We start from the raw sequence: 27,350 nt of genomic DNA, 5'->3' as shown, positions 1-27,350 counted from the left end.
AAAATTACATAGATTGGATAATTGGTGGGGATAAGGCAGGTGAAGAGAAAAACTTGTATTTATACAGAAGACCGAGTTAAACGTGATCTAAGTAAGTGATAAGGCTGTACAGACTGCTGAGAGTCGGTGGTCAACTGAACTCCCTCTGGCGCTGTGTTGACCAGTCACGAAGATGACATTCCTGACATCCAAGATGCTCCAGTACTGTGAGAAAATATCCTGAGGGCAGTTACAGTACTATCACACAAGGACTAGAGTTTTGTAAATAATACGTCTTCACGAAGCATTGATATTTATTAAGAGTTCGTGTTCGTTTTCTTGAGTAACCTTTCGTGAGTACCCGACAAGTATCTTCCGGCGTCAGCTCACAGAAAAGGTCACTGATTGAAGAAGTTTGATCAGTCCATGTAGTGAATATTGTTGCGTGAAATTATGGAGTGGCCGCAAGACAAGTTCGCTGAGTATAGCCAGTCAAGTGCCATGTAATTTCGGTTTCTTTTATTTCACGTTGATTTTAAACTTCTTTAGGTTAATGAGGACGATAGGGTTGAATGATGATTAGAAAGAGATGATGTCGCCTAGATGTATGACAGCGTTAAATATGGGGCTCATGATCACGCCACAGGAGGTTCCTGGTTCGAATCCTGACATGGCCGTGTGTGTTCCTCTGTGAGTGTATCTTCGTCAGTTTCATCGCATTCATCCACATGGTCGTGATTACTTTAAAGAGGCAGAAATGACGTAATAGAAATTCCAATTGAAGTTGTTACGATGATACACTTTGGACTCGATATCGTGAGAAGATCCACTCAATCGACTCCGAGCTGGCTTTCGAAGAATTTTCTAGGATGTAGGAGTATGACAGCAAGGGAAAGGGTTATCTCTTGTTTCTTTTAGTAGTCTGTCCTATATTCAACCATCGTTTTATTTATTTATGTGTTTGTATAGAAACTGTGTCAAAGATAGGGAGAGATTAATCACATCAACTAATCACATCACATTGAACCAGTCAATAGTTTATTTCTCAAAATTTGTTTTAAGTTTCTTTTGTGCTCAGATAGGTTAATCGGGACTGGTAGCACAGTTTAAAGGGGATCCGAACCACTGTGCAAATGCGCATGAACCCAGAGCTAGGTGAGTTCACTAAAATATATAACGCATTAGTTACCATTGCTTTGCTTCCAAAGATAAAGCGTTACTGTTACCGTTAGTTTGCTTCCAAAGTAATAAATTATCGTTGCCGTTACTTTGTAATACAATAAGGACATTTAGCTCTTTGTACAACCAAATCTGTTGTTCTCTGTAGCACATATTGTAATTCTTAATAAAATCAGTATTGTTTAAATCTACGACAAACACTTTACATCTGAAATCAATTTTCAGTGTGACGAAAATATTGGTAAAAGAAACACAATGTCGGGCACAAGTACTGCCAGCGGCAAAGATAACAGTACGCAAATTGCCCATCGCTATTTTAATTCTCTTTTATTCTACATTATATGTTGTTTTAAGGCATGGAACTCTGTTGATTCGAAGCATATGTTGTTTTCTGCTTATTGACGTTTTTATTTCAATTCATTATCATCACGTTGTTGAAAACAGACTGAGTGAAAATGGTGATGGACAATTCGCCACTATTTCTTTTGCCGTTGGGTGTACCATTTTAAAAGTTTTAACGGATAGATAAAGCGTAGGTTAGATTATTGCTTATTACATTAGTGTGTCGATCCCTTGGAATTGTGTTCGTGTCCATATACTATGAATAGAATACCTATTTTATGTTTATAGGCAGATAGTATCTACTCTAGACACCTCCGCTCTATATGTCATAGTTAAACTTTGTAACATGCTACCTCGTGAATGAATGGACCTTCATTCCATGGTTATGTATAAAATTATTTGAAACAGCACAAGTACTTCCATTAACCTTTTTAGAATGTATTTACGACACAATTTTTATGAACAGAATTGTACAATTTTTATATTTTCATATTTTTTCAAATAAAATGAAAGTCGAAAATAAATTTATACCAGCTGAAATAACGAATTCACAGATTGTATAATATGACAATTAGTATTGTTAATGAAACAAACAACACAGAAGCTGAACATATCGAGAAAATATACTGCTATCTTTGTTTCATTGCTGTTTGATATTGTCTAAGTTTCAAATAAACAATTGTATTAGCATGCTTAATGTAACAATAACTGCAAGCACAATTATTATATACTCCTAACATTTCCGTCTTACTTTACTATAACAGAGTATTCAAATAGGAACTTGTATTTCTCCAAACTTAAACGAAAGGATATTCGATTAGGCGTTAACACACAGACACACACACACACACACACACACAAAAGTAACACACACATGCCACAACCAAAACTAACTATAAATTGATTTTTAACGTTTAATCAATGCTGATATTCCTATCAACCATTTTAAAGTTCCAATCCAATGCTAGAAATTTTCAAACAAATATTATATAAGATTCACATTATCAGGCTTATATTAATAAAGTAGCCTTCCACAAAATGCAATAGATAGTTGTTACTGTTATTCTCCATTTCTTCGCCTATCACAACATACAAAACGAACTAATAAAAATTGTCTTGTCATTTCATATAATGAATGATCGAGTGAACTGCTGCAATAGTTCCACTTTGCTTCGCAAATATTGCATCCGTGAGCCATGTTTTCCAATATCCTTTCATGTCATGTATTTTTTTTATTTTCCAAATATTCTTCTTTTAGTGTTATTAGTTTCTGGTGGTCGGCCTGTTGCTTTGTCTGCTGGGTCCTTTCCTTCTGTTTGACTGGCTTGCAAGAGCAGCATTGGCTTTAATGTTCAGGCGATCAATTTCCTCATCATCTAAGACGCCTTTGTACCATTCTTTGCTGAAAAGTAGAGAAAATATAAACATATTTTTAACAAGATATTTTATATATATATATATTAGGTGAAACACAGAATGCGATCATAATTTTAGTTGACGATTTTTATTTACATGTCTTTGTATTGTATTTTACTGTATTCTAATTATCTTGTGTCGCCTCTCTGCCTACTTTAATCGCGACAATGAGAACGACTGACAGATGAAATGGCCAATTACAAAGCATGCTTTATTTTGGATTCCTCCCTGGGGTAGTTGGTCTCGTAGCACGCGAAAATAATGACCTAAAATTGCCAAACTTGGGGGGAAAGTTTTCAAGACATGCGGGCACTCAAAAGTGAAGGATTATCTTAATTAAATTCAGATTATATTAGCCATATTTTTCTTTGTTGTTTTTTGTTTACAAAATTTTTACTATTTTACCTCATGTTATTCAATCAAATTTTTGCGACTACCATTTCAGATTGTTTCTTGACACACGAGGCCTATAAATGGAACAATTTGCTCTAGACATGGAAATGCATTGTAAATTACAACACTATAACAAAAGGCTCAAGTATAAAAAATTGGGGAATTTCTTAATCATTTTTGTCTTAACAACACACTTCCACTTCTGGCATCACAAAATACTTGCAAATTTTAAGAGGCTATTGAGATAACTTTTTGATGAAGGTGTTAGCGGTATGTGGATCAACTGCAGCACCATAACGTAAGCTATCTATCTACCTGTCCATATTGTGAGTATGAATTCCAACTTATATCATGGCTCCCAGTTCCTTTGAAGTCCGTTTCATATTGTGTTCGGTACCTTTGCAGTGGCCACCCTATGGAAATCTTACCACAAGAATCTTGTAAAGTAACAGCAAGTGAGTAGGATTGGTTTATGATTTGGATTGTCAATTGGGTGAAATTTAATTTATGTACGTACATAGGAGAACCCAGATAGGAACTCATTTCAACAGAAACTCAAGTGTTGATTGTGGTGCTCTGCAAATGAAAATACCCACACTTGTTCATCCGTTCGTTCGTTTGATGTGGAAGGGAGGAAGGTAGGCTGTCGGACTCCAATCACCATAATGGGGATGAAAGTGAGTAACACGACTTACCATTCGGGAACGTTCTTAGGGGAATCGCAGGCTTTAGTGGCGTCGTTGAAGACTTGTCCCAGAGTGCATCCGTTCCGCCTAGGGATATCCCCGTTGATGCAGACGTAGAAGAATTGGCAGTCATCTGGGTCGGCGTATCTTGGGTGTTGCAAATTTGTTGAGTTCAATTTTGGGCAGTCAAACTTGAAGACGTCTGCAACGAAACAAGCAATTTTAATTTTCAAATAACTTTACTTAATTCATCATCATTAATATAATTTAATCCATGTGTATGTGTGTGTGTGTGTGTGTGTGTGTGTGTGTGTGTGTGTATGTGTATGTGAGAGAGAGAACGAGAGATAGAAAGTTTGTAATATTTATGCAGATCATATTTAATATATCCATGTAGGCCTACGTTTTATACTTATGTGCACATGATTTAATAAAAGAAAAGGCAGGTGTTGCCCTAACACCACAATCTAAATAAGCAAATCCATTTTTTTATTAATCCTTATAGCTTTTCAATACAGTCAAAGATTACACTCGCTTACAATTTGACTCACGTATTCGTGATAATTTTTAATATATGTTGTTACTCTTGGGAGGTGAATTCCTATTGAAAAATACCATGAATTTTTATCAAGTATATTCTATGACTCCACGCAAATATGATAAGTATTAGCAGGCCTCTTTTCTGCAATAAAAGTACTGAAACTCTATTTTTTTTCAGACCATTCTTTAAATAATTTTCTACTTATTTATAAAAATACGAAGTATTAAATCTTGTTAAAAATTATAGCTTACTACTTACTAATTAACAACATACGTATGTGTTCAAAATTGGTCTTCGTAAAAAAATTCATACTTTTGATGCTTTTTCTTCCTATCTAGTGCTTTATTTTTAGTATCACAGCTAGTGCAGTCCTTGTAGCAACTATGACTGGACTGAAGGATCGAAGCATGTTATAGGTGGTCCTACAATCCTTGCCAACAACACATTCTTAATTACGTTCATTAATATATCAGTTCTCTCTGGTGTCACAGTCAAGTTCATTCACAGTTCTTTCACATTCACTGAATTATATTGTTTTTCAACTTGAAGAGATTTTCGGGCATCTCTTCTGGTATCTTCAAATACTCTCTGAATGCTCGAATCATCTCTGTCTTAGGCAGGAAATCTTCTCCAAATAGAAGGTTCTTCTTGTCTTTGGGGACCACTTCTTTTGATCTGAAATTCTCAAACCGTTAGCAATGTCCAGGCCATCATGAAAGAGAAGTCTCTAAGTAATTGAGAATTTTTGAGATTTTCGTAAATCTCCACTGCAGATATAGATGTGTCTGCTGCTTTTTATCTCCTATACAGATGAACAGATGATTTTTGATAGTTTGGAGAGCCTGTTTGTAAGCAGGCCCTGGAATGGTTTTTCTTTGCTTAAAAACTTCAACTAGGTTTAGGATTTCTTGGTGAGCTGTGTACAAGTCAGTATTTCTGTCTAGTATTTTTTTTTTAAAAAAAAAAAAGCTCAGCAACCATCAACCTTAAATGTAAAATGAAGTTTGCAGCTGTAGACCTTCAGATGCATATCAGTCGTTCTTCTCAATGTTTGTGTCAGTTCTTGCATGTTTAAAGCGAAATACTAGATGTTCAAAGCTCTACCATACACAGTTTGTAACTGGAAGCTATCCACCTGTTTGTAACAAGCCATCCGATATTGAAGACCTATTGATATTCTGGGCATTGAAAGAATATATGGTTAGCATCTTTGTGTGTGTCTCTACAGTTTGTCATGTTTGTGGACGATGTCTATCTGTGTTCTGGTGCGTTCCGGTCGGAAAAAAGCACTGCATATTCGCATCTATGAATCTGCAGTTCTATCTAATAATGCAATATTTCTTATTGAGTTGTTTTCCTACTTACTCACTTACTGTATTTGATTTTTGATTGTTTTAAGAGCTCTTTAAAGAATAGTAAGCTTTGTCTCAGTTGATCAAAATGCATTATTATTATTATTATTACTTATTTACTCAACAATATCTGTAAACATTCAAAAAATTATGGAAAATATGAATAGCATGTTTTTTGTGCAGTATTTCAGGACACTGAGAATAAAGAGCTACTTACCTTTTGAGGAACAGCCCTTCTTCTTGGCTTCATCTGGCCAGGTGCAAATTCCGGTGTTCTCGTTATAGACCAAACCATCGGGACACGTGATCATGTTGAATTTTCCATCCACGCAGTAGTAGAATTTGTCGCACACTGTGGCGTCCTCATGGGCAAAGTAGCCGTTCTGGCGAGGGCAATGAAGGGATGGCTGAGGACGCTCTGAAAGTTAGAAGACAAAATTAGGGATACTATTTAAATTCAAGATAATTAGGGATGAGAGAGGGTTAAAGGCAAAACTAGCAATTTCAGAAAATTGCTTACAGTGTGATATTTTCTTTTTAAATCCAGTATGTGTAGGGGAGGGGGGTTAAATTACGCATTAAATTACACAGCTAGTTTTAAATTACATATGTCTCGACAACAACAAATGTAATCTACAGCATTGTATTCGGAAGGACGCAGTTTGAAATCTCGCAGTCAACCATCCTGCTTCTCGTCCGTTTGTTCAAGCGAAAACTGGCACCTTCATAATCCTCCCCTCACTTCTTAATCGCAATTGGTTCAATTCTTTCGAATTTGCAGTGGAGGGGGAGGGATGAGAGTAGATTGCATACCCGCAGGGAGGAAAATTTAAGTAGATAATCTCCAGCTATTTCATTGACAGAACATTAAGTCATAAAGACATCTGCCCAGCTATCCCCAACGCATGAGCAACATCCCATCTAACAATTTCCAATTCAAGCGCTGTCTTTGGCTGTGAGGAATTCTGATTCGGTGTACACTAACTAAGTCTCTGACATCCTAAAGCCAAATGTGTATTGATATGGCAAGCTATGTTTTCCATTATTTTCTTTTTGGAAAAGATCAGTTCACTCTTCATCCTTCAGATCCATCTTAATATTGTCATTAAATCTTCGTCTTGGCCTTCCCAAAGATCTCTTACCATCAGGTTTACCAACAAGGGTCCTGTGAACTTTTATATTCTCTCTCATGCCTGTTATATGGGCTGACCACTTAAGTCTTCTTGATTTAATTATTCTAATTGTATGAGGGGATTACTATAGATTATGCATTCAATATTATGTAACCTTCTCCACTCACTTGCCTGTTGATTTATTTATTTTAAGTAAGTAGCTTTCTTACGATTTAATTTTCAAAAACTGTTTCACAATGCGCTACGATTCCAGGGACCTCGGGTTTGAATCCCCACCTGAACATTGGTGTTCTTTCCGAGTGTCCCTTCATAAATTTCATCATATCAGCACTCATCCTCATCTTCGCGATTAGCCAAAAGTGGTAGAAAGGCGAAGTAAAATAAACCAAATCAATCAATCAAAAACTCGTTTCTTCTCAATGGCGTATTGTAATCAAGAGGTCCGCTGGCGGAGTGGGTTGGAATCCCACTTAAAGCTGTAGGTCCAGTCCCGATTAGATTAACTGTGCATATACAGTGCGTTCATTTCGATCTTCAGCAGAGAGATCGGAAGAAGCGTGGCGGGCGGCGCTGACGGAGATGCCGACATTTGAGGCCTGTAATGCCCGCTTATTTTTATGGACATATGCAGACATTTATAGAAATATTGCAAAACGAGCACTAACCTGTGTTATAATTCATCATCTGTAATTCATCCAAGTTCTGCCTTTATATACTCAAAAAAATGCGCTTTAGAAACGATGTTAAGAGCCACAGATAATAAAACATTTTAATCATAGTTTTGACCAGTAACGTCCTGCTTAAGTTTATATTCTTGAAAGAGTTTTGTGTCGATGGGGATCGTTTGGAGGTTTCGAAAGTGCAACACTGTATCAAGATTACGCTGTAGACGAAACCGTTAAAAGTCAATGGTTTTCGTGAGCTTCCTTGCAATCCGTAATCTCCGAGCTCGAGTTTTTTGTTCCTTCGCGACTAGATGAAGACAGAGCTGTGAATGTAGTGGCGAGCAGATGTAAATCAAGAGCGTGTAAATTTCGTACTGTGCGCAAGAGTGTTATTCTTGGTCACTTTCCGTTACTTGTTTGTGTTATTGCAGTGTGTGTGTGTGTGTGTGTTGTGTCAGTGAGACGATTGGAATGCCAGCCGCAAGGTTCACGTTACGAGGGGGGAGGGGGGGGCTGATAAGTTCTCGGCCCGACCCAGAAGGACTTCAGCTACAGGCACGAAAGTTTCAGGCTATTCAACATATTCTCCTCGAAGGTGAAGGTCTACACACTTGGCACTTTGTTGCTCCTACTTCTCTAACCCCTCCAAAGAAAAAAAAATCCTGGTTTGCAAAAATCTGTTCGGCAGCTGCTATAACCTCATTATCACTTCTAAATTTCTGTCCTTTCAGAACTTGTTTCAGTCTAGGGAAGAGATAATAGTCAGAGGGCACAAGGTCTTGTGAGTAAGGATGGTGGTCAATTCACTGAAACCCTAGGTCCTTCAGAAAATCCATTGTTCTTCCAGAGACTTGTGAAAGGGAGCGGGCATTACAGGCCGCAAATGTCGGCATCTCCGTCAGCGCCGCCCGCCACGCTTCTCCCGATCTCTCGGCTGAAGATCGAAATGGACGCACGGTAGTAGACATATAACAAAACTTCAGACACTTCAATTTTCAAAAACTCTTAAGTAAACTTCTAAGAATTTAAAATATTAGTGTTATTTGCTTTCTAGTAAAGAGATCGTTTTTAAAAACTTCAAACTAAAACAGATTCAAGCTCTTCATGTAAACGGTATGGACCATTATTTTCCTTCCGATTCCACTTACGTCGTTCTGGTCTCTCGGAGCAGTCTATGTTGAAGGGGAGGTCGCACTTCTCGTGGACGGGGCTGAAGTCGTTGAAGACCATCCCGTCTGGGCAGAGCTTCTCGATGATCTCCCCCTCCCGGCACTCGTAATACTTGTCGCACTGGTAGGCGTCGGCGAAGAAGCCGTTGGGCTCTGGACACTCATCGGTGAACTCTTCCTCCTTCTTCTTAGCGGACAGGCAGCCAGAAATCAACACTATAAGAGAAAGGTCATGATTATTTACGTGCCTTAAAGGTCTTCGGAAATACTTCTGATTCCTCTGATGGAGAATTTCAGTAAAATGTCAAGGTTAGGAGAGCTTGTGCTCAATTAGAGGGAAAAAATTGCGTACAATACACTGGTCCATCATACTTCTAATGCTTTTCAATTGCGTGTTAGAATAATACCAGTCTAGCATTAGCAATAACAGCAAAAACTATTGATTATAAATTTATTAATACTTCTAGTTCAAGGAAAACTGGCACGTGTGCTCTCAAAATAGTGCAAAATGTTCAAACTTGATACGACATTATTTGTAAACAAGATAGTTATGGCTGAAAGTTCTATAATACTCGCAAACCTACGCACATTTATCATTTGAAATGGAAGGCAGGCTGGATACATCAGGTGAAACTAATATTTAGTTGAACCTTGTCTCGCCCTGGTGACATAAGCACTCAGTGAAGGCACTGATTGGTAGCATCGTCACCCTGTGATCGAGGGGTCCCGGGTTCGATATCCGGTGGAGACACATAGTGGTTCAGAATCCACTTTAAATAGTAGGTCCAGTCCCGATTAGCCTTACCGTGCATAAAGTGTACCTAAAATAACTCAAGACTCGGAGCACTTCTGAAGATTGTTAACTGATGGCCTGTGGTACCAAATACGAATTATGACTTCCTGCAGCTCAGGAAGGGTTACTGGTTTCTTTCTGGAAATATAGAATTTAGAATCCAGTTTTTTCGACAATATTTACATTTTTAAGGGCTTTTGACCAACAGTGTACTTCAATTATTTTGCTAAATGGTAGTAGATAATGAATCTTCCTTTTTTAACATCCAATTTTTCGGTATGTGTCCTAAACTTGATAAAGTTTTGTTTTTTCTTCGTAGGAAAATACATGAAATGTAGTTTAACAGTAAAATGTACATTATAATTCAAAGTAGTTTACGTTCACCTTTATTGAAGGGTGTGGTACAGCCCGTGACTGTTTTACCACATTGAACAGACTATATCATACATGTAAAGAGAGACACAGGAGAAAAAAGCCACAAAAATACCAAACAAATGACAACAAAGACACTGATACAATTTTTTAAAACTATTAAGAACAAAAAATATTCATGAATAAGGATAAAGTAATGTCAAGGGGGACAATAATAAAGAAGAAAACACAACATTAGTTAGTAATATCAAGTCAGGACTGAGATGGTAGCTTGTGCTTCAACACATATAGATTGCTCGTCCAACAGTAAAATTTTAACTTCGTTTTAAATTTGTTACGATTCGTGAGGGTCGTTTTGGAAGGGGAGTTCATTCCACATTCTTGCACCTGAATAAGGAAAGGAAGTTTGGGAAAACACTAATGAGTGCTTTACCAAGCTCAAGTTTTGCTTCTCTCCTTGTTTTATATATGTGTACATATTTCCCTCCCGAATTTTAACTTTTCGAATAGTTTTTCAGGTGTTTCTGTTTGAATTTAATTAGAATTTGAATTGGATTATTTTATGTCGTTTTTCTGTTACTTTTGGCTAATTGCAACGATGGGGATGAACGATGATTAGATGGATGAAGGGACAATCACAAAGTCATATGACCCGGTGGAGGCACATAGTAGTTCGGATCCCACTTTAAATTGTAGGTCCAGTCCCGATTAGCCTTACTGTGCATAAAGTGGACTTAAAACACCAACTCAAACCAAACCAAACAAACTCATATGAAAGACACAACACAACTCTCATAGATAATGATCTTGGCTGTAGGTACAGGCGCCAGAGCCTCTTCAACCTGCAAGAAAAGTGCAGCGCGAGGTATAATACGAGATGTTGACATTTTAGTGCTTTCAAAGTAGGCCATTCCTTACACACAGTTTCCGTTTGCGAAAAACCATGAATAAAACAATATAGGTGGAGCTTTCAATGCGTGGTTTTCTTGAGCATTTTGTTTTCGTTTCGAGATGATCAGTGGCGTTTTCAAGGGAAGTGATGGAGTTTATAACACTTCCCCCATTTTGGCTAAGACTTTCCTAAAAATGAGCGCCAGATATCTGAAAAGACTGGTAGAATATAGAAGTGTACACCAGTTGTGTATTAACCTATTGACATTGAACTTATCAAGGACAGAGATCCAAGTTTGCTTCCTTGTTTATGTTAGAATAATTACGGAAAAGAAAATAAGTTCATTTAGACTTGATTTTTGCAGAGAACTGGATCAAGCGCGTGACCTTAGTGAGTTAGGATGTGATATCTCAATAAAAATAATTCCGCGAAGTGAGGAGGGAAAATTATATTACTAAAGCATAAGTATAGTGCTCCTCTCAGAAGGTCTCCATGGCAAAACCAGACTTCATTGTCAAACACATTAACTTGCTCCATATTTCCTTTACAACTGTAGCATTCTACCGTTGAACAATTACCGTGAGCTTTTATGACCATGAACTTGATTTCAGAATCTGTTTTTCCTCTAATTCCTTGTCTCGATATCAGGTTCTGCAATTTCAACCAGACCTCTTTCCTGAAGCGACAGTTTGTTGAATCTGTACAGAAGTATGACGAGTTGTTGTGCAAACGATACTGGTCCAATAAGAAGAGAATCAAAGTAGAAGATTCGGCTAATTTCTACATTGATGACCAACGTTTACAAGCTTGTATTGAGAACCTGCCCTTGCACAAAACATACATGGTTACATTGGACCACATTACAAGCAATGCCGCATTACGTGTTTTTCATAACAAACGTAGCTTGTTTTGATTGGTCTTGTTTTGCGGATCGGGAACTCTTAGTGTGGATTTCATTCGGCATTTGTAAATTCAGTCCACACTTAAAATTGTTTCATGGAGCCACTGCTGCCAACTTGGCTCTTTCGAAGCTAGATCTGGTTCTTTATCACGAAATGCTTTGAGGTTCATTCTACCTTTAGAATTGAATACGTAGCTTTAGATCTAACATTTTAATAGGATAGTCTTTCTCATATTGCCAAGAAACCATGCTCTCTGCTTTAGTTAAATAAAGCATTGACAATACAGAAAATTATATTTCTAAAGTTTGCTTTCTTTCTTGATGGGTGCGAGGTGTTATCGCGGTACACTGGCATTGGTGAAGGCATTGGTTGGTGTGCTCTGTTGGGAAACATATCTTTGCTGCTTCATCTTTTGTGGAATATCTAGAAGGGTTTTCATGGATAACGTAGTGGTTAACACGATTTCCTTGTAATCACGGAACCATGCAACTTTAAACTGTAGGTCCAGTCCCGATTAGACTTTATGTGCATAAAGTGAACTTAAAAACAAAACTCATCTACTTCAAGTTCTCCGGATAGTAGCTTCAAGAGATGTCTTCCACTTATTTTATCACTCACTGCTTCCAGATTCTAACTAGGACTTCGTGATCTGCCGATACTGTTTCCCCTGTGACTTTGTGGTCTCTTCGATGGCGTAGTGGTAACATCGTTGAATTGTAAACAAAGGGTCCTGGGTTACACACCCGGTGTGTTTCAGACTCCACTTTAAACTGTAGGTCAAGTCTCGATTAGCCTTTCTGTACTTAAAACAAAAACTCAAACAAACAAGCGAACCCTATGACTTCGGTGCCTCGCCTTAATGAAGAGGTGAAAAGATTAATTTACTAGGCACCGGAACTTCTAAGAAAATCCTACTTCATATTGTAGTGTGGCAACTGTATGACACAGATAAAATTCACTTATAATTACAGGTCTTCAAGGTGAATGTTAAAAAAAATTCAAGGTGTAAAATAAGCGCAATTGTTACAATAAAATTATTTTGTATTAGCATTTTACATTAAACATATGCGAATTACTAATTGTGAAAAAACTTAAAAAACTAACAATAAGTCGTTTCATAAATGTCATTAAATGAATGAAATTAAGAGTATATGACAATCGACGACTTTTCACCCCTTTTGACGTTGAAGCAATTACCTCACGTGAGTTATCTACAATCAAAATTAAATAGTCAATTAATGTAAGTGTTAATACAGATTGCCACTTTTAAAGTTGCCCCTTCACATTTAGAATTATCAGATTATCCTTAAAACATCCAAGTAAATTATTAATTTTCCTTTATTGTCAACTTCGTATAAAAGGAATAACATAAGACTTCAATGAAGTTCTAAGGCGACTGCTAAAACAAAAGTGTGAAACTATGCTTTGAATTAAATATGGTCATTTTACACGTCTGAAGACCCACAAATGCAGGCCAGAATGTCAGGTAAGATTCCCGTAATTCAAGGATTGCCCGGTCGGTAGACCCCTAGTGATTATCGGATTGACCATTACTGGTTTTGGTATTTTGTATTAATTAATTGCTGGCCAGCTACAAGGTATAGAGTTAAGTAATATGTTTCCATGAGTGTACTTTTATGTTATTATTGCATGTAAGTGTATGTGCTTAATGAATTGTGATTTTTACTGGATATTAGATTCCCCTGTTTTTTAGCTTCCCGGTTGGGGGAACTAGCTGTCTTTCAAAAGACCGTTGCCGTGGAATTTTCCAGTGCTACGGAGTCCACGTTCACGGACGTTTACCCCGACTATAAAAAAAGGCCATTTGGGCTTTAGAAAAAACAGTTTTTTAACGCCGTCGAAACAACGAGGAACCTTTCCTCGAGTCTTGTCCACTCAGGGTGGCTAGACTGAAGATTGATAACAAAATGTAATATTTGGCCAAAGAACCTTCTTCGAAAGTCTGGTCCACTGGTGGCTAGACTCATGACTGAAATTAATGTACCATTTTGGCTAAGGAACCTACTTCGAAAGTTTAGTCCACTTATGGTGGCTAAACTAATGATGGAAAATAAATGTAGCATTTGTTAAAGCCAACTCCTGTTTGAAATCCCCAAGTTTCCCAATTAGCAAAAGAGTTGCATCTGTAAGATATTGCCGAATCGCATCATCATGCCTTGCGGGCTGAATGAGGATGCTGCGTAAGGAAACACAAGACTGGTCGGAACATCAAGTAAGTCGAGGGTAGGCCACAGAGATAGTGAGGCTAACTCTGTGTTAATGAAAGTACCAATGGTTAGGCCATAGTTACGCCTTTGCTTGAATTAAGGAAATTGGTTGATTATGTAAATGCACATATGGAAACACTTTGTAAAAATGTAAATAATAGCAACATATTATAAACCTATATAATCCTACTACAAATGTTATGATTTGCTGAATTAATTCCCAAGAATTACAGTAATGTCCATTATAAACCAAATATTTATTCACTTTCTGTACATGTGTAACGAACCAGGGACTAAAAAATATAAATGTTATGTGAAACCCCCCTTTCGTAATTCCGGCGTTATTATAATCTGCTCTCTTGGCACCCAGGGTGAGGTGGAAGGAGAGATTGGAAAGGATTTTACAAGGAAGTAATCCAGAGGGCCGGAAATAAACCAGGGAGTGGGGGGCCGCACTTTCACAAAGTAACACTACCCTTCGTCAATTGAAGATGCGAAGCCAGAGTGCTCAGGTTTAAGGCATGGATGGGTGCATCGTTGTGTTCGTTCCATCATCCATTTCATTATCTATTCTCATCGTTGACCCAAGAGGTAGAAAAGCGACGAAGGGGTACCCATCCCCCCCCCCCAAAGCCAATGGCGCCATCCCCCAAAAATCATGTCATGCGTCCCCGCAAATCATATCATATGTCTCCCTCCACCCCAAAAATCATATCATTCGTGCCCTCAAACCACATCGTAATCCCCACAGAGTATTTAATTACGACAGCGTGTCTACCGAAAGTAACTTTTCTCTCAGCTTTACTAAACACACTTGATGTGCCCCTGCTCCATAAACAGGGGTGCCCATCACTCAAGACAGCTCCTAAAATCGTTCATCATAATCCCCCCAAAATATTTTTTGTTGAATAGCTACATAATAAATTATGCTTTTTGAATGAAATACCATGTTAAACTGTCCATGATTTTTTATTGTTCGGTTTTCGAAAAAACTTAAAGCTAGCACATTGATTGGTTAAATATAGTAAATTAAATTATGTAAATATGCATATAAATAGTGTTTGTGAGTGGGTTTATAAAACTCACAATTTGATTATTTAACAGAAATCGTTCCACAAGTTAAGATAAAGATAGAAAATTCAACCTTGGCAAACCAAATAACATGCTCCAGCCTCATGACCGATTCTGTTTCGCTAGACATTACAGAAACCTAGCTAGAAATTCTTAAGCTCAGCAAAATAACATAACACGGTTTTTCTTTCAAATAACTCATCCCCCCTCCCCGGCCAAGTTTTCTTGGGTACATATATTTTAGTAACTCATAACAATAATTAAGTGGATTTTATCTTCAGTGCAAATGTAACTTGTTAAATTAAAATTTTCCTGTGACATGAAGTTAGAAATGTGGATTCGATATATTTTTGTTCCAAATGATGCACCTGCTTTGAACTAAGCAGTGTACTAACCAATGCATTATATCTTAAGAAGTGATGTTATTAATTAACATCGAGAATGTCGCTTATGTCTTGTAATGCAGTTATAGTATAAAACTTCACATTCACTTCAGTAATGCGCCAAACACGCATTCACGCATCACACTATTGCCAGCGAAGCAGGCAAGAAACTCTTTACATCCATTTCTTTGCAGGCTTTCAAGAATATTAATTTAATGCGGAGTCAATACTTTCTTAGGATCTCGAAATATTTAGTCTTTTTCAGCTTCTCTTTTGGCACGTTCGGGGTCGAAAACGTGTGGATACCATGTCACTAAATACAGTCTCCAAAATGTAATGTTCGAACTCTCTCTCCACTACAGAAATCCCTTGACAATCTAAGATTTAACACTTTATCAAGGGTTTCCTATCTCCCCCTTTAAATTTAATACTCATTCCTCCGACAAAAATTTCCATGCCAATTTTAGACTTACTTTTGATATTGAAGAGTTAATATTGCCTCCTCCAAAAAATTAATTTACAGTCTCCACACCAGAATTTTCGCAACAGTATAAGACAATAGTAATACACAAGAATTGGATACCCTACCTCAATTTAATGCTCAATCCCCTCTAACTAAAATACCCGCCATAATCTAAGACCAATAATTGGATACTGTCCCCCCAATGTTTAATTCAGAACCCCCCAACCCCCAGGGCCTAATATGTAAGAGTTGGATATATCTTCCCCCCACCCATTCGATAATACCCTTGAACACTTTCTTTTCTTCATCTAATAATGGATTAAATATGGTGCATTTAAGGTGTACAATTTTTACATATATTTTGGAAAAATATATAAATGTTGAAATTTATATTATTTGAAGGTAAAAAATCTCCCCCCCCCCAAATCTCGATGGCACAACCTGCACCATAATCCCACCCCTCCCGTGGGCACCCCTGATGCGACGCAAAATAGCCGAAACAGGAAAAAATATGATAATTCATGATCTGTTAATTTCAGGCGTTCATTCCCGCCATCAGTCCTCCTGAAATTAACAATCAATTATAAATAACAGTTGGGCTGAAAAGTTCGTAGGCTAACATAGTAAAAAATATTTTTTTGACAAAATTCGATTTTATTATTCAATATAGTTACCTTCGAGGGCGATACAACGATTATAGCGGTCATACAATTTTTTGATGCCATTTTTATAGTACGATTTCTCTTTAGCCTCAAAATAGGCCTCAGTTTCGGCGATTACCTCTTCATCAGTGCTAAATTTCTTTCCAGCGAGCATTCTTTTAAGGTCTGCAAACAGGAAAAAGTCACTGGGGGCCAGATCTGGATGGTGGATGAGGAAGCAATTTTATTACGGTTGAATATCGCTAAACATTGCTCCGAATCATCAAAACATTGTTGCTTTTGATCGATTGTGAGCACGCGCGGCACCCATTTTGCACACAGCTTTCAAATATTCATGCACAATATGTCCAACACGTTCCTTTGATATTTTTAAAGTCTCAGCTATCTCGATCAACTTCACTTTACGATCATTTAAAATTATTTTGTGGACTTTTTTTATGTTTTCGTCGGTAACAGCCTCTTTGGGGCGTCCACTGCGTGCATCGTTTTCGATGCTCATTTCGCCTCGTTTAAATTTAGCAAACCACTTCTCAACGGTTGATTTTCCTGGTGCAGAGTCCGAATAATGTTTATCAAGCCAAGCATTGGCTTCAACAGTATTTTTTTCGCCAAAAAGCAATGCTTTATTAACACACGAAATTCTTTTTTATCCATTTTTTCACAATAACAAAAGCTGCTTCACTCACAAACCCGGCAGCTGTGAAATTTATACACGTATCTTTTGAAGGTTAGTACTAAGTAAAAATCACATGGATTTAATTCTAGTAACGCCATCTATGAGTCAGCCTACGAACTTTTCAGCCCAACTGTTATACTCTGTAAAGCTCGGCTAAGATATCGAGCTTATTTTTTTGCTTCATAGATGGACGTACAAGGCTACATTAATTTATTTTGTCATAAAAATCCATAAGAAGTACGATATTGTTCACTGTTTAACGTTTTAATGCACAATAATTTTATCGCGAAAGAACTGAAAAATACTTAGCATTTCATTAAAATATTCTTATCAGTTCAGAATTTTATTCCAAGCTTTTCAAATGAACAAATTGACTGGCCTAAAATGACATACTCGGGTAAATTGGTATAGTGCGTGTTTCTCGGATGTAGAGGTTTACAGGCGAAGGCAATTCAATCTTTCCGATGCACAATGTAAAAAAATTGGATCCTGTGTGCTGTTGTTGGCAAGTGATTTTGAGAAAATGTAGGTGGTGAAGTTTTCTCTTGCAAGTAACGGGAAATGTATTTGCACATCTTAAACTGTACACTATCGGATTAATAATAGGAATTGCTGTGCATAGTGTTCAATGCCTTAAATGATAATTTACTGTTGCGTGGAATGTTCTATTGGCATCTGAGAAAAACACTTCATAACTTTTTTCATGTTGTCGGGTGAAAAGACACATTACTGATCAGTCTAAAATTACAGTATGTCATTTTACCCTAATAGAGAAAATGAGGAAACATTTATCTTATACTTAGCGTCATCGCCTTGAAATCAAGGGGTGCCGGGTTCGATACCCGGTGGAGGCACATAGTGGTTCAGATCCCACTTTAAACTGTAGGTCCAGTCCCGATTAGCCTTTCTGTGCATAAAGTGGACTTAAACAACAATTCAATCAAAATTACACAGTATGTTATTTTACCATCACTTACTATGTCATTTTAGGCGTACTATTTCCGTACTTGAAAAAATTGCATCTTGCATTTCAAACGATTATTACTAGTTGTTCGTTGAGCATATATAAATAATGTAATAATGGGTTACAATAAAATCAGCTTTCTAACCTGTAGTCTTGTCCTATTTTTAGGCATTCTACAAAAAGTATGTCATTTACAACAAAGGATTCATCTTGTCGAGCGTTACTTCGGAAAGAGTAATTGTGGAGAAGTGCGACGACGTTTTGCAACGAAATTTCCTGGTGTTCCCGTTCCACATAGGACCACCATATTAAACCTCGTAAAAAGTTTAGAGTAACAGGATCAGTTCTGAATAAAAGTGGAAAGAAAAACCCACGTACTTAGGAAAAACTCGATGAGATAGGACAAAGATTAGAACAGTCTCCTCGGAAATCTATCCGCCGCCTCTCACAAGAAACGGGTGTTTCATAAACCCTCTAGGTCCCCCGATTTGTCAGCCTGCGATTTTTATTTATGGGGAAATCTAAAAAATAAAGTATGCAAAGACAATCTGCACATCATCCGTGAGTTAAAAGAGAGTATTGTACGAGAAATCGGGAGAATTACAGTAGACGAACTTGCACGTGTAAATGCCAATTTCCTTCGGAGATGCGAGGAATGTGTTGAAGCAGAGGGACATCATTTTCAACACCTTCTGTAGTCAAAGTTAGTACACAATATGAAAACTGTAATTTTAATAGCCGACTCTATCGAGTGTCGCGAACCCTGTTCGCCGGGAAAGACAAGCTCTGACGCCGGGCCGCTTTCCGCCGAGTCTCGTAGCGAATGTCAGGGAATGCTCTGTATATGTGCGATATTACTGAGAATTGAGCCTGCCCGATGGAGTATTGGTAACGTATTCAAGGGCTCCCGGATTCGATACACGGTGGAGGCACAAGTGGCTCGGATCCCACTTTAAACTGTAGGTCCAGTCCCAATTAGCCTTCTTGTGCGTAAAATAGATTTAAAACTCAAACATCTGCGTATTGGACACTTACTGCAAGGTCTAGACCGTCCAATGTGCCATGCCTGTGATGTCGTTTTAAGTGTTCGGCATATTATTCTTGAAAAGCCCACTTTGCTCTCCCAAGGCAGACTTTTTATCTTCCCAACTGTTTGTCACTGTTGGGAGATGACGCCAGTGTTTTAATAAATGTATTTAGCTTTTTACGAAGAGCTGGCCTCTTCCACTGACTGTGAAGAAGTTGTTTTGTTTATTCTTACTTTTTAATGTTTTGTGCTTGTCTTGTGCAGGTTCCTTTGTAACGTAGCACTTTAAACTTCTCTCAATGGGCTTCTTTTAAACTTTTAAGTAAGAATATTAGGCAAGGAGGTATTTCCCCGTATACATTGAAATGTGCAACATTGCCATATATGCCGACGTACACAACAATTTTAATTCAATCAATTACACAACACAAATAACTTCATTGCTGTATTTATTGGTACTCGCAGCATTTTCTAGTAAGGACAGTAATGCGTTCAACTAACAAGATTTCGTTCAGAAATTCTGGCCCCTTGGAATGTGGTAGAAGCAGACTGGCCTTTCCTCTAACCTTGCACTGGCAGAGGACAATTCAAATTTCTGTTGCTGACGTGTTTCTGTGTTATTGAACTGCTGGGGCAAGAAGAGAGGAGGAAAGTAATGTAGGCTTGAACCAGTTGACCTTCTTGAAGGTCACACGAAGGTTTTTTTTTTCTATTGGAGCAAGGTTATTAAATATGAAGACCAAACTGAATAAATGTACTAAGCGTCGAACATAAAGTAGATGTCAGATTACATGTCGAGTGCCGATGACTAAAAGCTGTTTGTAGTTGCATTTTTCCTATTTTACGTTGCTTTTATGCTTCTTTGGGATAATCGCGACTACGAGAATGAATGATGAAGAGGGTAACTGAGGAACGTACATGTCAAGCTGGGACTCGAACCCGGAACATTCCGTGAAGAGGTCGTTGCAGATATTAAAAAGGTGAGAATGAACAAATTTGAAAGTTATACTCGATACACTTGAAAGTTATTTACTCGATAGACAACATGTTTTGTTTTTCACAGGAATCCATCCAAATCTCGTATTAAGGCCGAAAATATTGCTTCTAACATGTCATCCCCCCTCGCCGCAGGCGGAGCTAGTGAAACGAACAGAAAACACCCGATCGTTTAGAAATAGAACATTTTCGACAAATATTTGCCACCCAGAATCAGATTTTCAAGAAAACAAGTGCCGATCGCAAAGTCAAAAACAATAGAATGGAGCAAATACTGACCGTAGATTATTTGTTTATTATGAAATAAAATGGGTACAGGGCAAACTGAAAACTGATGGAAGCCAAGGAAAATATTTTCATGGAAAAGTCGTAAAATGTCCTTCACGAAATATCTTGTCCAATAATCATGAAATCTTTGAGATAATGGGGAGGAAGCTCAAAAATAGGTCATGTGTACCAGCTGTGTAAACAATAGAACATTTCCATAACAAAATTTTTTCCAAAACACAAATGTCCCCAAAGCCTCTGACTAGTGCGACCTTAAGAGAGTTTAATAATAAATGTTTAAGGTCTACATATTAACGTAGACGTAGTATAGATTGAGCATAATATATAATTTAAGCAAATATGAGGGCCTCCACGATGGAGTAGTGGTAACGCCGTCGCTTTGTAATTAAGAGGTCCTGGGTTTCATATCCGGTAGAGGCACATAATGGTTAGGATCCCAGTTCAAACTGTAGGTTCAGTCTCGATTAGCCTATCTGGGCATAAAGTGGACTTAAAACAAAAATTCAAAAAGCAATAAGAAATATCGATTAACATTTACAATAGGAGACAATTATCCTAAGTCCTACATGAATTTTTGTCAATTGGAAAATTAACTAAATTGTTTATTCAATAAAGACCGCCTTTTGGGATGTGAAGAGTTCTGGACACTTTAAACACAGTGGGATACGTAGCACATGGATAGATGGTGAGGCATGCATGATTTTGACATGAGAGCGTCCCTGTTATCCTCCGTGGCGCTAAGAGGCCAGTAGCCCCGGGTTTGAATACCGACCTGATCATGGGTGTTCTTTGTTATTGTCCCTTCATCAATTTAATCTCATCATATAATCAGTCATCCTCACCTTCGTGATTAGCCAATAGTGGCAGAAAGAGACGCTAAATAACAACAATCAAATCAAATCAAATCTGACGGAACAAATAGTGGCAACCCTTGATGATGATGTGTGGTTGCATAAACACAGGAGAAACCTGCCGTTTCTCATGGGTTCTGAACAAGGTCTCAGGGAGCAAACGAAAGTTTGTCCAGGTAGTGCGGCAACATTCTGTATAATGTGTCTAGTCCAAAATAGAATACAATAGAATCTCTTATCAAACTGACCCTTGGAAAATGGTCGACGTTAGCTTGCTATATGTACGTTTGAGATATAGAATGTCATTAGCAACTTTGATAGTACCTTGACTACATGATCCTAAATACACTTTTAAAATAATAGTTTCTAGCCAGTTTGGGAACGAAGTTCTTCTCTCTATGAAAATACCAAACAATTTTGACAAATGAAAATGCAAATAATACTGTAACTTCAGCATTTTTTTGCTTGGATATTAAAAATAAAAACAATCTTGAAACAATGTATGATCCTCTGTATAGTACGTCGGTTACTATGTGCAAAGATAGAAGTAGTCTATCTAGCGAAACAGACTTATAGTATTATTTTGATTCAACTAAGAAACTCTTAGATATGTGTCTGTTCTGAAAAGGAACACTCAAAAGAATATTAACATAATAGTTCTTTGTTTTCAAATCTAATGTTGATATATGATATATTAAACATATTTGCACTGCATATGTATAGTATGCACTTTCTATATCTTACAGCTTGATCTGGAAACAGCTTCTAATTTCTCCATAACCAACCAACTTTATGCGTCAACTTCTAGATTACAATTATTAACATTATTACATTATCATTATATCGCTTTCCATTATCCCATTATCAACTCGTAGAATACAGTATCTCAGAAAAATCCCGTTACCCGTTTATTAGTGGTTTGAATTAGAACACGTTCATTCCCCGTTTCTCCTGATGAAAGAAAAGGAAATTCCTTTCACGATTTCACTTCCGCTACTAGCCGTTCCCTTCAGACACAGGAAACACCCCGGAAGCAAATGCAAGAACTGTAACAATGTCCCACCCATCCAAGACCCGCCTTCGTACTCGGTGCATAAGAAAATACATCATACCTACGTGCTTGAAATGTTTTCTTATGTCGAGAAAAATATTTTCGTCCGCAATACTTTCGTTTCTACTGAGGTTAATATTTACTACTTCTTACTGCATTGTTTGACTTCACAAACACTTGTTTTGGTTTTCGGTAAATGCGAAAATATTAACGTAGCATTTATATTTATGTATAGTTACTATTAGAAAGAATTCTGTGGGACTAATATGAACTGTCTCGCTGGTCGAGCGCATTGAGTGGTCGACTCTCCTCACCGTACGTCATGTCTGGTACACCCAACGGCAAAAGAAACAATAGGTAAATTGTCCATTACCATATGCATCGAGTCTGTTTACCACAGTGTGATGATAAGGAATTGAAATTAGAACGTCCATAAGCAGTAGAGGACAACATTTGCTTCGAACCAACAGAATTCTGTTCCTTAAAGAAACACAATGCGTAGAATAAAAATTAATGAAAAATAGCGATGAACATTTTGCCCACAATTATCTTTTCCGTTGACTGTACGTGAGTGTGAGTGTTCATTCATCAATTCATTTAATTATTATTCATTTACATCGTCGCGATTAGCCAAAAGAGGCAGAAAAGAGACGCACAATAAGGAAGATAAAATAGTAAGTCTGGCATGAGATTAGTAACAGTTTTTCGAAACCAAATTACCTTAGAAAAACACAGGTACTATTCAGAAACTGGAACACTGTATAAAAACCGCAATGTTTAGTAAATATTTCGAATGATCTAAGGATAGATCTTCCAACTAAACTAGCTTCGTATGTTTCCATCAATAAGAATCAATTTATATTTAATCTCATCTGAACGAACGGGTTAAAAAGGCACAAACTATTTCTTCCTTAACAGTGATCTGGTCTGTTTCAGAAATTGCAGTAATCCCTATGATGGCATGGAAGTAGATTGCAGGCATGCTTAATTATTTTTACGCTGAGCAACAACATAACATGTCACAAAGACAAAAATGCTTCCTTATTCCAGTAACTAGATCACTGTCATAAATAACAGTAACCTGCAAAAGGATCTTTTTGGTTCATCAGCATCTAACGGACCGAGAAGCAATTTCGTATTCTTCTCGGAATGGCTTCATACTCCAACAGGTTTTCACGAACCTGATTTCTCGTGGGGGAATAAAAGAAGTTACGCACTCTTATGGTCCGCGACGTTCCATTAATCCGCTTTAACACGACCGTTCGCATTCGGAAAACACACGAAAACATCACATAATTCGTGAAAACGGTACTTACCAGTTGCGAAAACGCACAGTTGCAGCCATCTTATCGTCTCCATGGCAAGGAACCTTCTCTCTCTCTCTCAGTCAAGTTCGACCTTGGTTGCGGCGTGCAAGCTCTCTCTCTCTACGGCTACTTTTACAGCAAGTTGAGCACCGTCTGCTGGAATGAAACGTCAAACATTCGAATTGTAACTTTCCAATACTTGGACTGAAGGTTAACCGTCTTTGTTAAGCATTTCTAACGAACCAACCAACGAACGCCCTCATAACAGATTCAGAAATCTCATCCCGGTGCTGTGTGAGCTCGATGACCCCCGGTTTTTATTGCGTTTCCCTTCCCATTTGAAAACATAATCACGTTTCTCATAAGCTATTCATTGTTCGGATTTCTTGCACTTGTTTAGCATTTCTTATCAGGTAAAAACCATTGTGAAACGAAACCTAACCTACAAGTTTCTTGGAAAGAAACAAAGCAGTTTTAGGGCTGTAATTCTTATTAAACACAGGAACATTGTAAAAATAATCCCATTAGACGTTCCAATAACATTAGGTAATTTAAAAAGACAGTAACAACATGACAAAAAATTATTGGTACATCATAAGTTTGGCAATGTTTGAACTACACCTCTGCAAAGTTGATGGTAATCTTGGTTGCAGTATTGAGGCCAGCAACAAGTGAATGGTGAAGCAGAGGACGAAAATATTTTCTGAATGGAGGATGCGTTACATTTTGAAATAGTATATCTTTGGTAAAAGATTTTAATTTCCAAATATTAATGCCTCTTTGATATAAGGTACCAACTATTTTGGGAGGAAACTGCCACTCCACAGCAGTCATTCTCAACCGGGTGTAGGAGTATCCCTAGGGGCACATTGATTTGTAGTAAGATGAACATGTTGATTCGCTTCGTAAACTTTATATGTATATAGTCTATATTTTGGAACACATACATTGTTTTACTCGTGCACCCACAATTAATTCGTGGCCTGTATGGCAATGTAACACTGAAATGGTGCCTAATTCTTCATATGTGGCCAATAGAGTGGCTGCATACGTGCAAACACAACATCCACATTCTTTAACGCTTGTGACTAATTCACTGGAATATTATGATGGCATTCTTTTTGGGTTAATAACGTTTCTTGTATATTGGAGGCATAAGTTAGGACCTCATCATAATTCTTGAACTAAACCATTTCATTTTTGTCCGTGCAGAGAGAAAGAGAAGACTAAGACACTGCTCTAGAGAGGTGGAGAGAAAGAGAGACTTGAAGACCGAGAGTTAAAGTTGAAGAGAGAGACATAGAGAGGTCAATAAAGAGAGAAAGCAAAATATGGAACTAGTAAAAGACTGAAACAGACAACATTAGGGAGTTAGAGAAAGAGGGGAAGATACAGAGGGGGAGAAGAGAAAGGGAGGGGAAAGAGATATATAGATACGAAGAGAAATAGAGAAAATGAACAATGGCAACAGAATGGGAGAAAAAGAGAAGCATAGACAGGGCAAGAGCGAGAAAAACACAGAGAAATCGGGGAAGGGAACACTTTTGTGGAATTTCGATGATAGTGTTCAGTAAGTTGAACATTACTATAGGTAACATTCATAAGGGAGCATTGTTCGGAAAGGTTAACGGAGAGAATCGGGGAGAAGGGGGTGTATAAAGAAGCAAATTATTTACTCAAGACCCGTTGCCTCCTGTCCTTGTTGCCGGTTCGTTGGCTGACATACTTAACATAGTCTATTTGTACCGTATGATTATCCGCGACGAGAATACGACAGAACGAAGGATACAAAGAAGGGACAAGAAAACAGAGTGCGGTTTGAATGAAGGCATCGCCTCGGAAACACGCCTGGACTGTCAGAAAAAAGCGACACAAGATGACTGGGCACGGGGTTTGAACTTACGACATCCTTAAAGTCAGTCTGTCACGTACCGTGTCCGTACCGACAATTTCATCGTAATATCCGTATTGCTTGATGGAGTGATGGTTAACGGTATCGCGTTTAAGTCAAGGGATGTTGGTTCCGTTTGTGAAGGCATGTCTTTCTTGTTATTTTTCCATTTTAGCATGTTCCGTCCGATTAACCTGTAAAGTGAGAATAAACTTAGATTTATCTGAACGATGAAATTACCCTGTAGTAGTGCTTGATCCAAAGCGTCATGCAGAGATGTTAATAAGCCGTGGACCTACCGTTTTATGAATGGGGAATCGAACACTGACATGTTTAAACCAACTGAAAGGGGAATCCGAAGCACTATGTGCCTCCACTGGGTGTCGAACCCGGGACCCCTTGATAACTAAGAAATCGTAAAGGAAACTTCATTAATGGCGCGGGAACGCTTCTGTTTTTTGAGGGTAGAAATTTCACCTTACACACACACATACACCTACCAACGTGCTTGGCGGAGTGATTATCACAGCTCGCTATGACGCCAGGGATCCCGGGTTCGAGTCCAGGCTTAGGCATGAGTGTTCTTTGTGAGTGTCTCTTCGTCAATTTCATCATCACTCATTCCCACCGTCGCGATTAGACAGAAGAGCGGCACTAAATAATAATAATCAAATCAAAACACAAATGTGTGTATGCGTGTGTGTGTGAGAGAGAACGATTATAGGATTATTGTATTTCATGAGTCATTGCGTATCTGAACAGCAGATGTATGCTCCTCGGATCACTTCACTTTTTAAATAATGTTGTAAAACCTTTGAACTTACTATTACAAAAATCAGAATTTAAAATTAAAAATTTAGAAATGTAACTTTAGCATTTTTTATCCCCTTGCACTCAACCATTCCTCACTGCTTCTAAAAACATTTCAAGAGCAAGTATCAATTAAGATCCAGTACCACAATGTAAGTACGTGCGTTTATGGTAGCTTGGTTTCTTCTGGGTAGTAATAGAACGGAGATAAATGAAAGTTTGTTTTTCTAGAGTGAGTATTTCAACGGTAGCCTCTTGTGTTTGTCAAATTATTTGTGGGGGATACGAGGGAAGGCCAAGAAGTTCTTACTCTGACTGTGATATGACTGTGCTAAGGAGCTGAATTTTTGTCCAACGACTCTGCTTTCTTCACGTATCCACCTCCTACTGCCACGCATTTCTCACATCTATTGAACAGTCCTTTTATACCATCTTCGTGGAAGTCTGCATAATTGGCGGCAAACCAGTTCTTCACTTAGGAAATGACTTGAAAATCATGACTGAAAAGTCTTGCATTGTAAAATTGTAAAATTTCAGAGCTGTAGCAAGCACATCTACATCATGGTGAGGGTAGAAACATTTTTTGGTCTCCTCACGTACAAGAGGCACGATTTGGATTTAAGCACCTAGGACTCCAAAATTTAAGGCGGTGCAATGCACCCCTGCACTCCCTAGTTCAAACGCCACTGCCTTTATAATTCAATTTTACTTTACTGACATAAAATTACAAGTAATTGTTCAGAAATGTTGACTTTAACAATAAGCTTACATACTCACTTATCTCAGTAACACCCGCAACGACGAAGCTCGTCAAAGCTACTCAAACTTGACCTTCAAATCTTAGAGTCCCGTTCTGAATTTTAGCGAA

General features: G+C 37.9%; 1 protein-coding gene across 1 annotated transcript; it reads right to left on the bottom strand.

Annotated features, from left to right (window-relative positions):
- Positions 1 to 1,924: 1,924 nt before the first annotated feature.
- Positions 1,925 to 27,350, bottom strand: obst-B (obstructor-B). Its single transcript, XM_083134965.1, has 6 exons — positions 27,260 to 27,350; positions 23,791 to 23,937; positions 8,835 to 9,071; positions 6,106 to 6,306; positions 4,005 to 4,197; positions 1,925 to 2,902 (listed from the first exon to the last, which is right to left on the bottom strand). The coding sequence occupies exons 2-6, from the start codon at positions 23,831 to 23,833 to the stop codon at positions 2,764 to 2,766; spliced, it is 813 nt and encodes a 270-aa protein (XP_082991091.1). The 5' UTR covers positions 23,834 to 23,937; positions 27,260 to 27,350; the 3' UTR covers positions 1,925 to 2,763.

Source organism: Lepisma saccharinum, chromosome 14 (genome assembly GCF_977018435.1).
Source record: "Lepisma saccharinum chromosome 14, izLepSacc3.1, whole genome shotgun sequence".
In the NCBI taxonomy this organism is placed as follows: Eukaryota; Metazoa; Arthropoda; class Insecta; order Zygentoma; family Lepismatidae; genus Lepisma; species Lepisma saccharinum.
This window is presented reverse-complemented; position numbering and strand designations above follow the sequence as displayed.

Coding starts and splice junctions, on each gene's coding strand:
- obst-B (XM_083134965.1), bottom strand. CDS start 23,833: ATGGAGACGATAAGATGGCTGCAACTGTGCGTTTTCGCAACTG. Junction 6,307..8,834: donor CTCCGAGAGACCAGAACGAC/GTAAGTGGAATC, acceptor TCTAACTTTCAG/AGCGTCCTCAGCCATCCCTT. Junction 4,198..6,105: donor GAAGGGCTGTTCCTCAAAAG/GTAAGTAGCTCT, acceptor GTTTCGTTGCAG/ACGTCTTCAAGTTTGACTGC.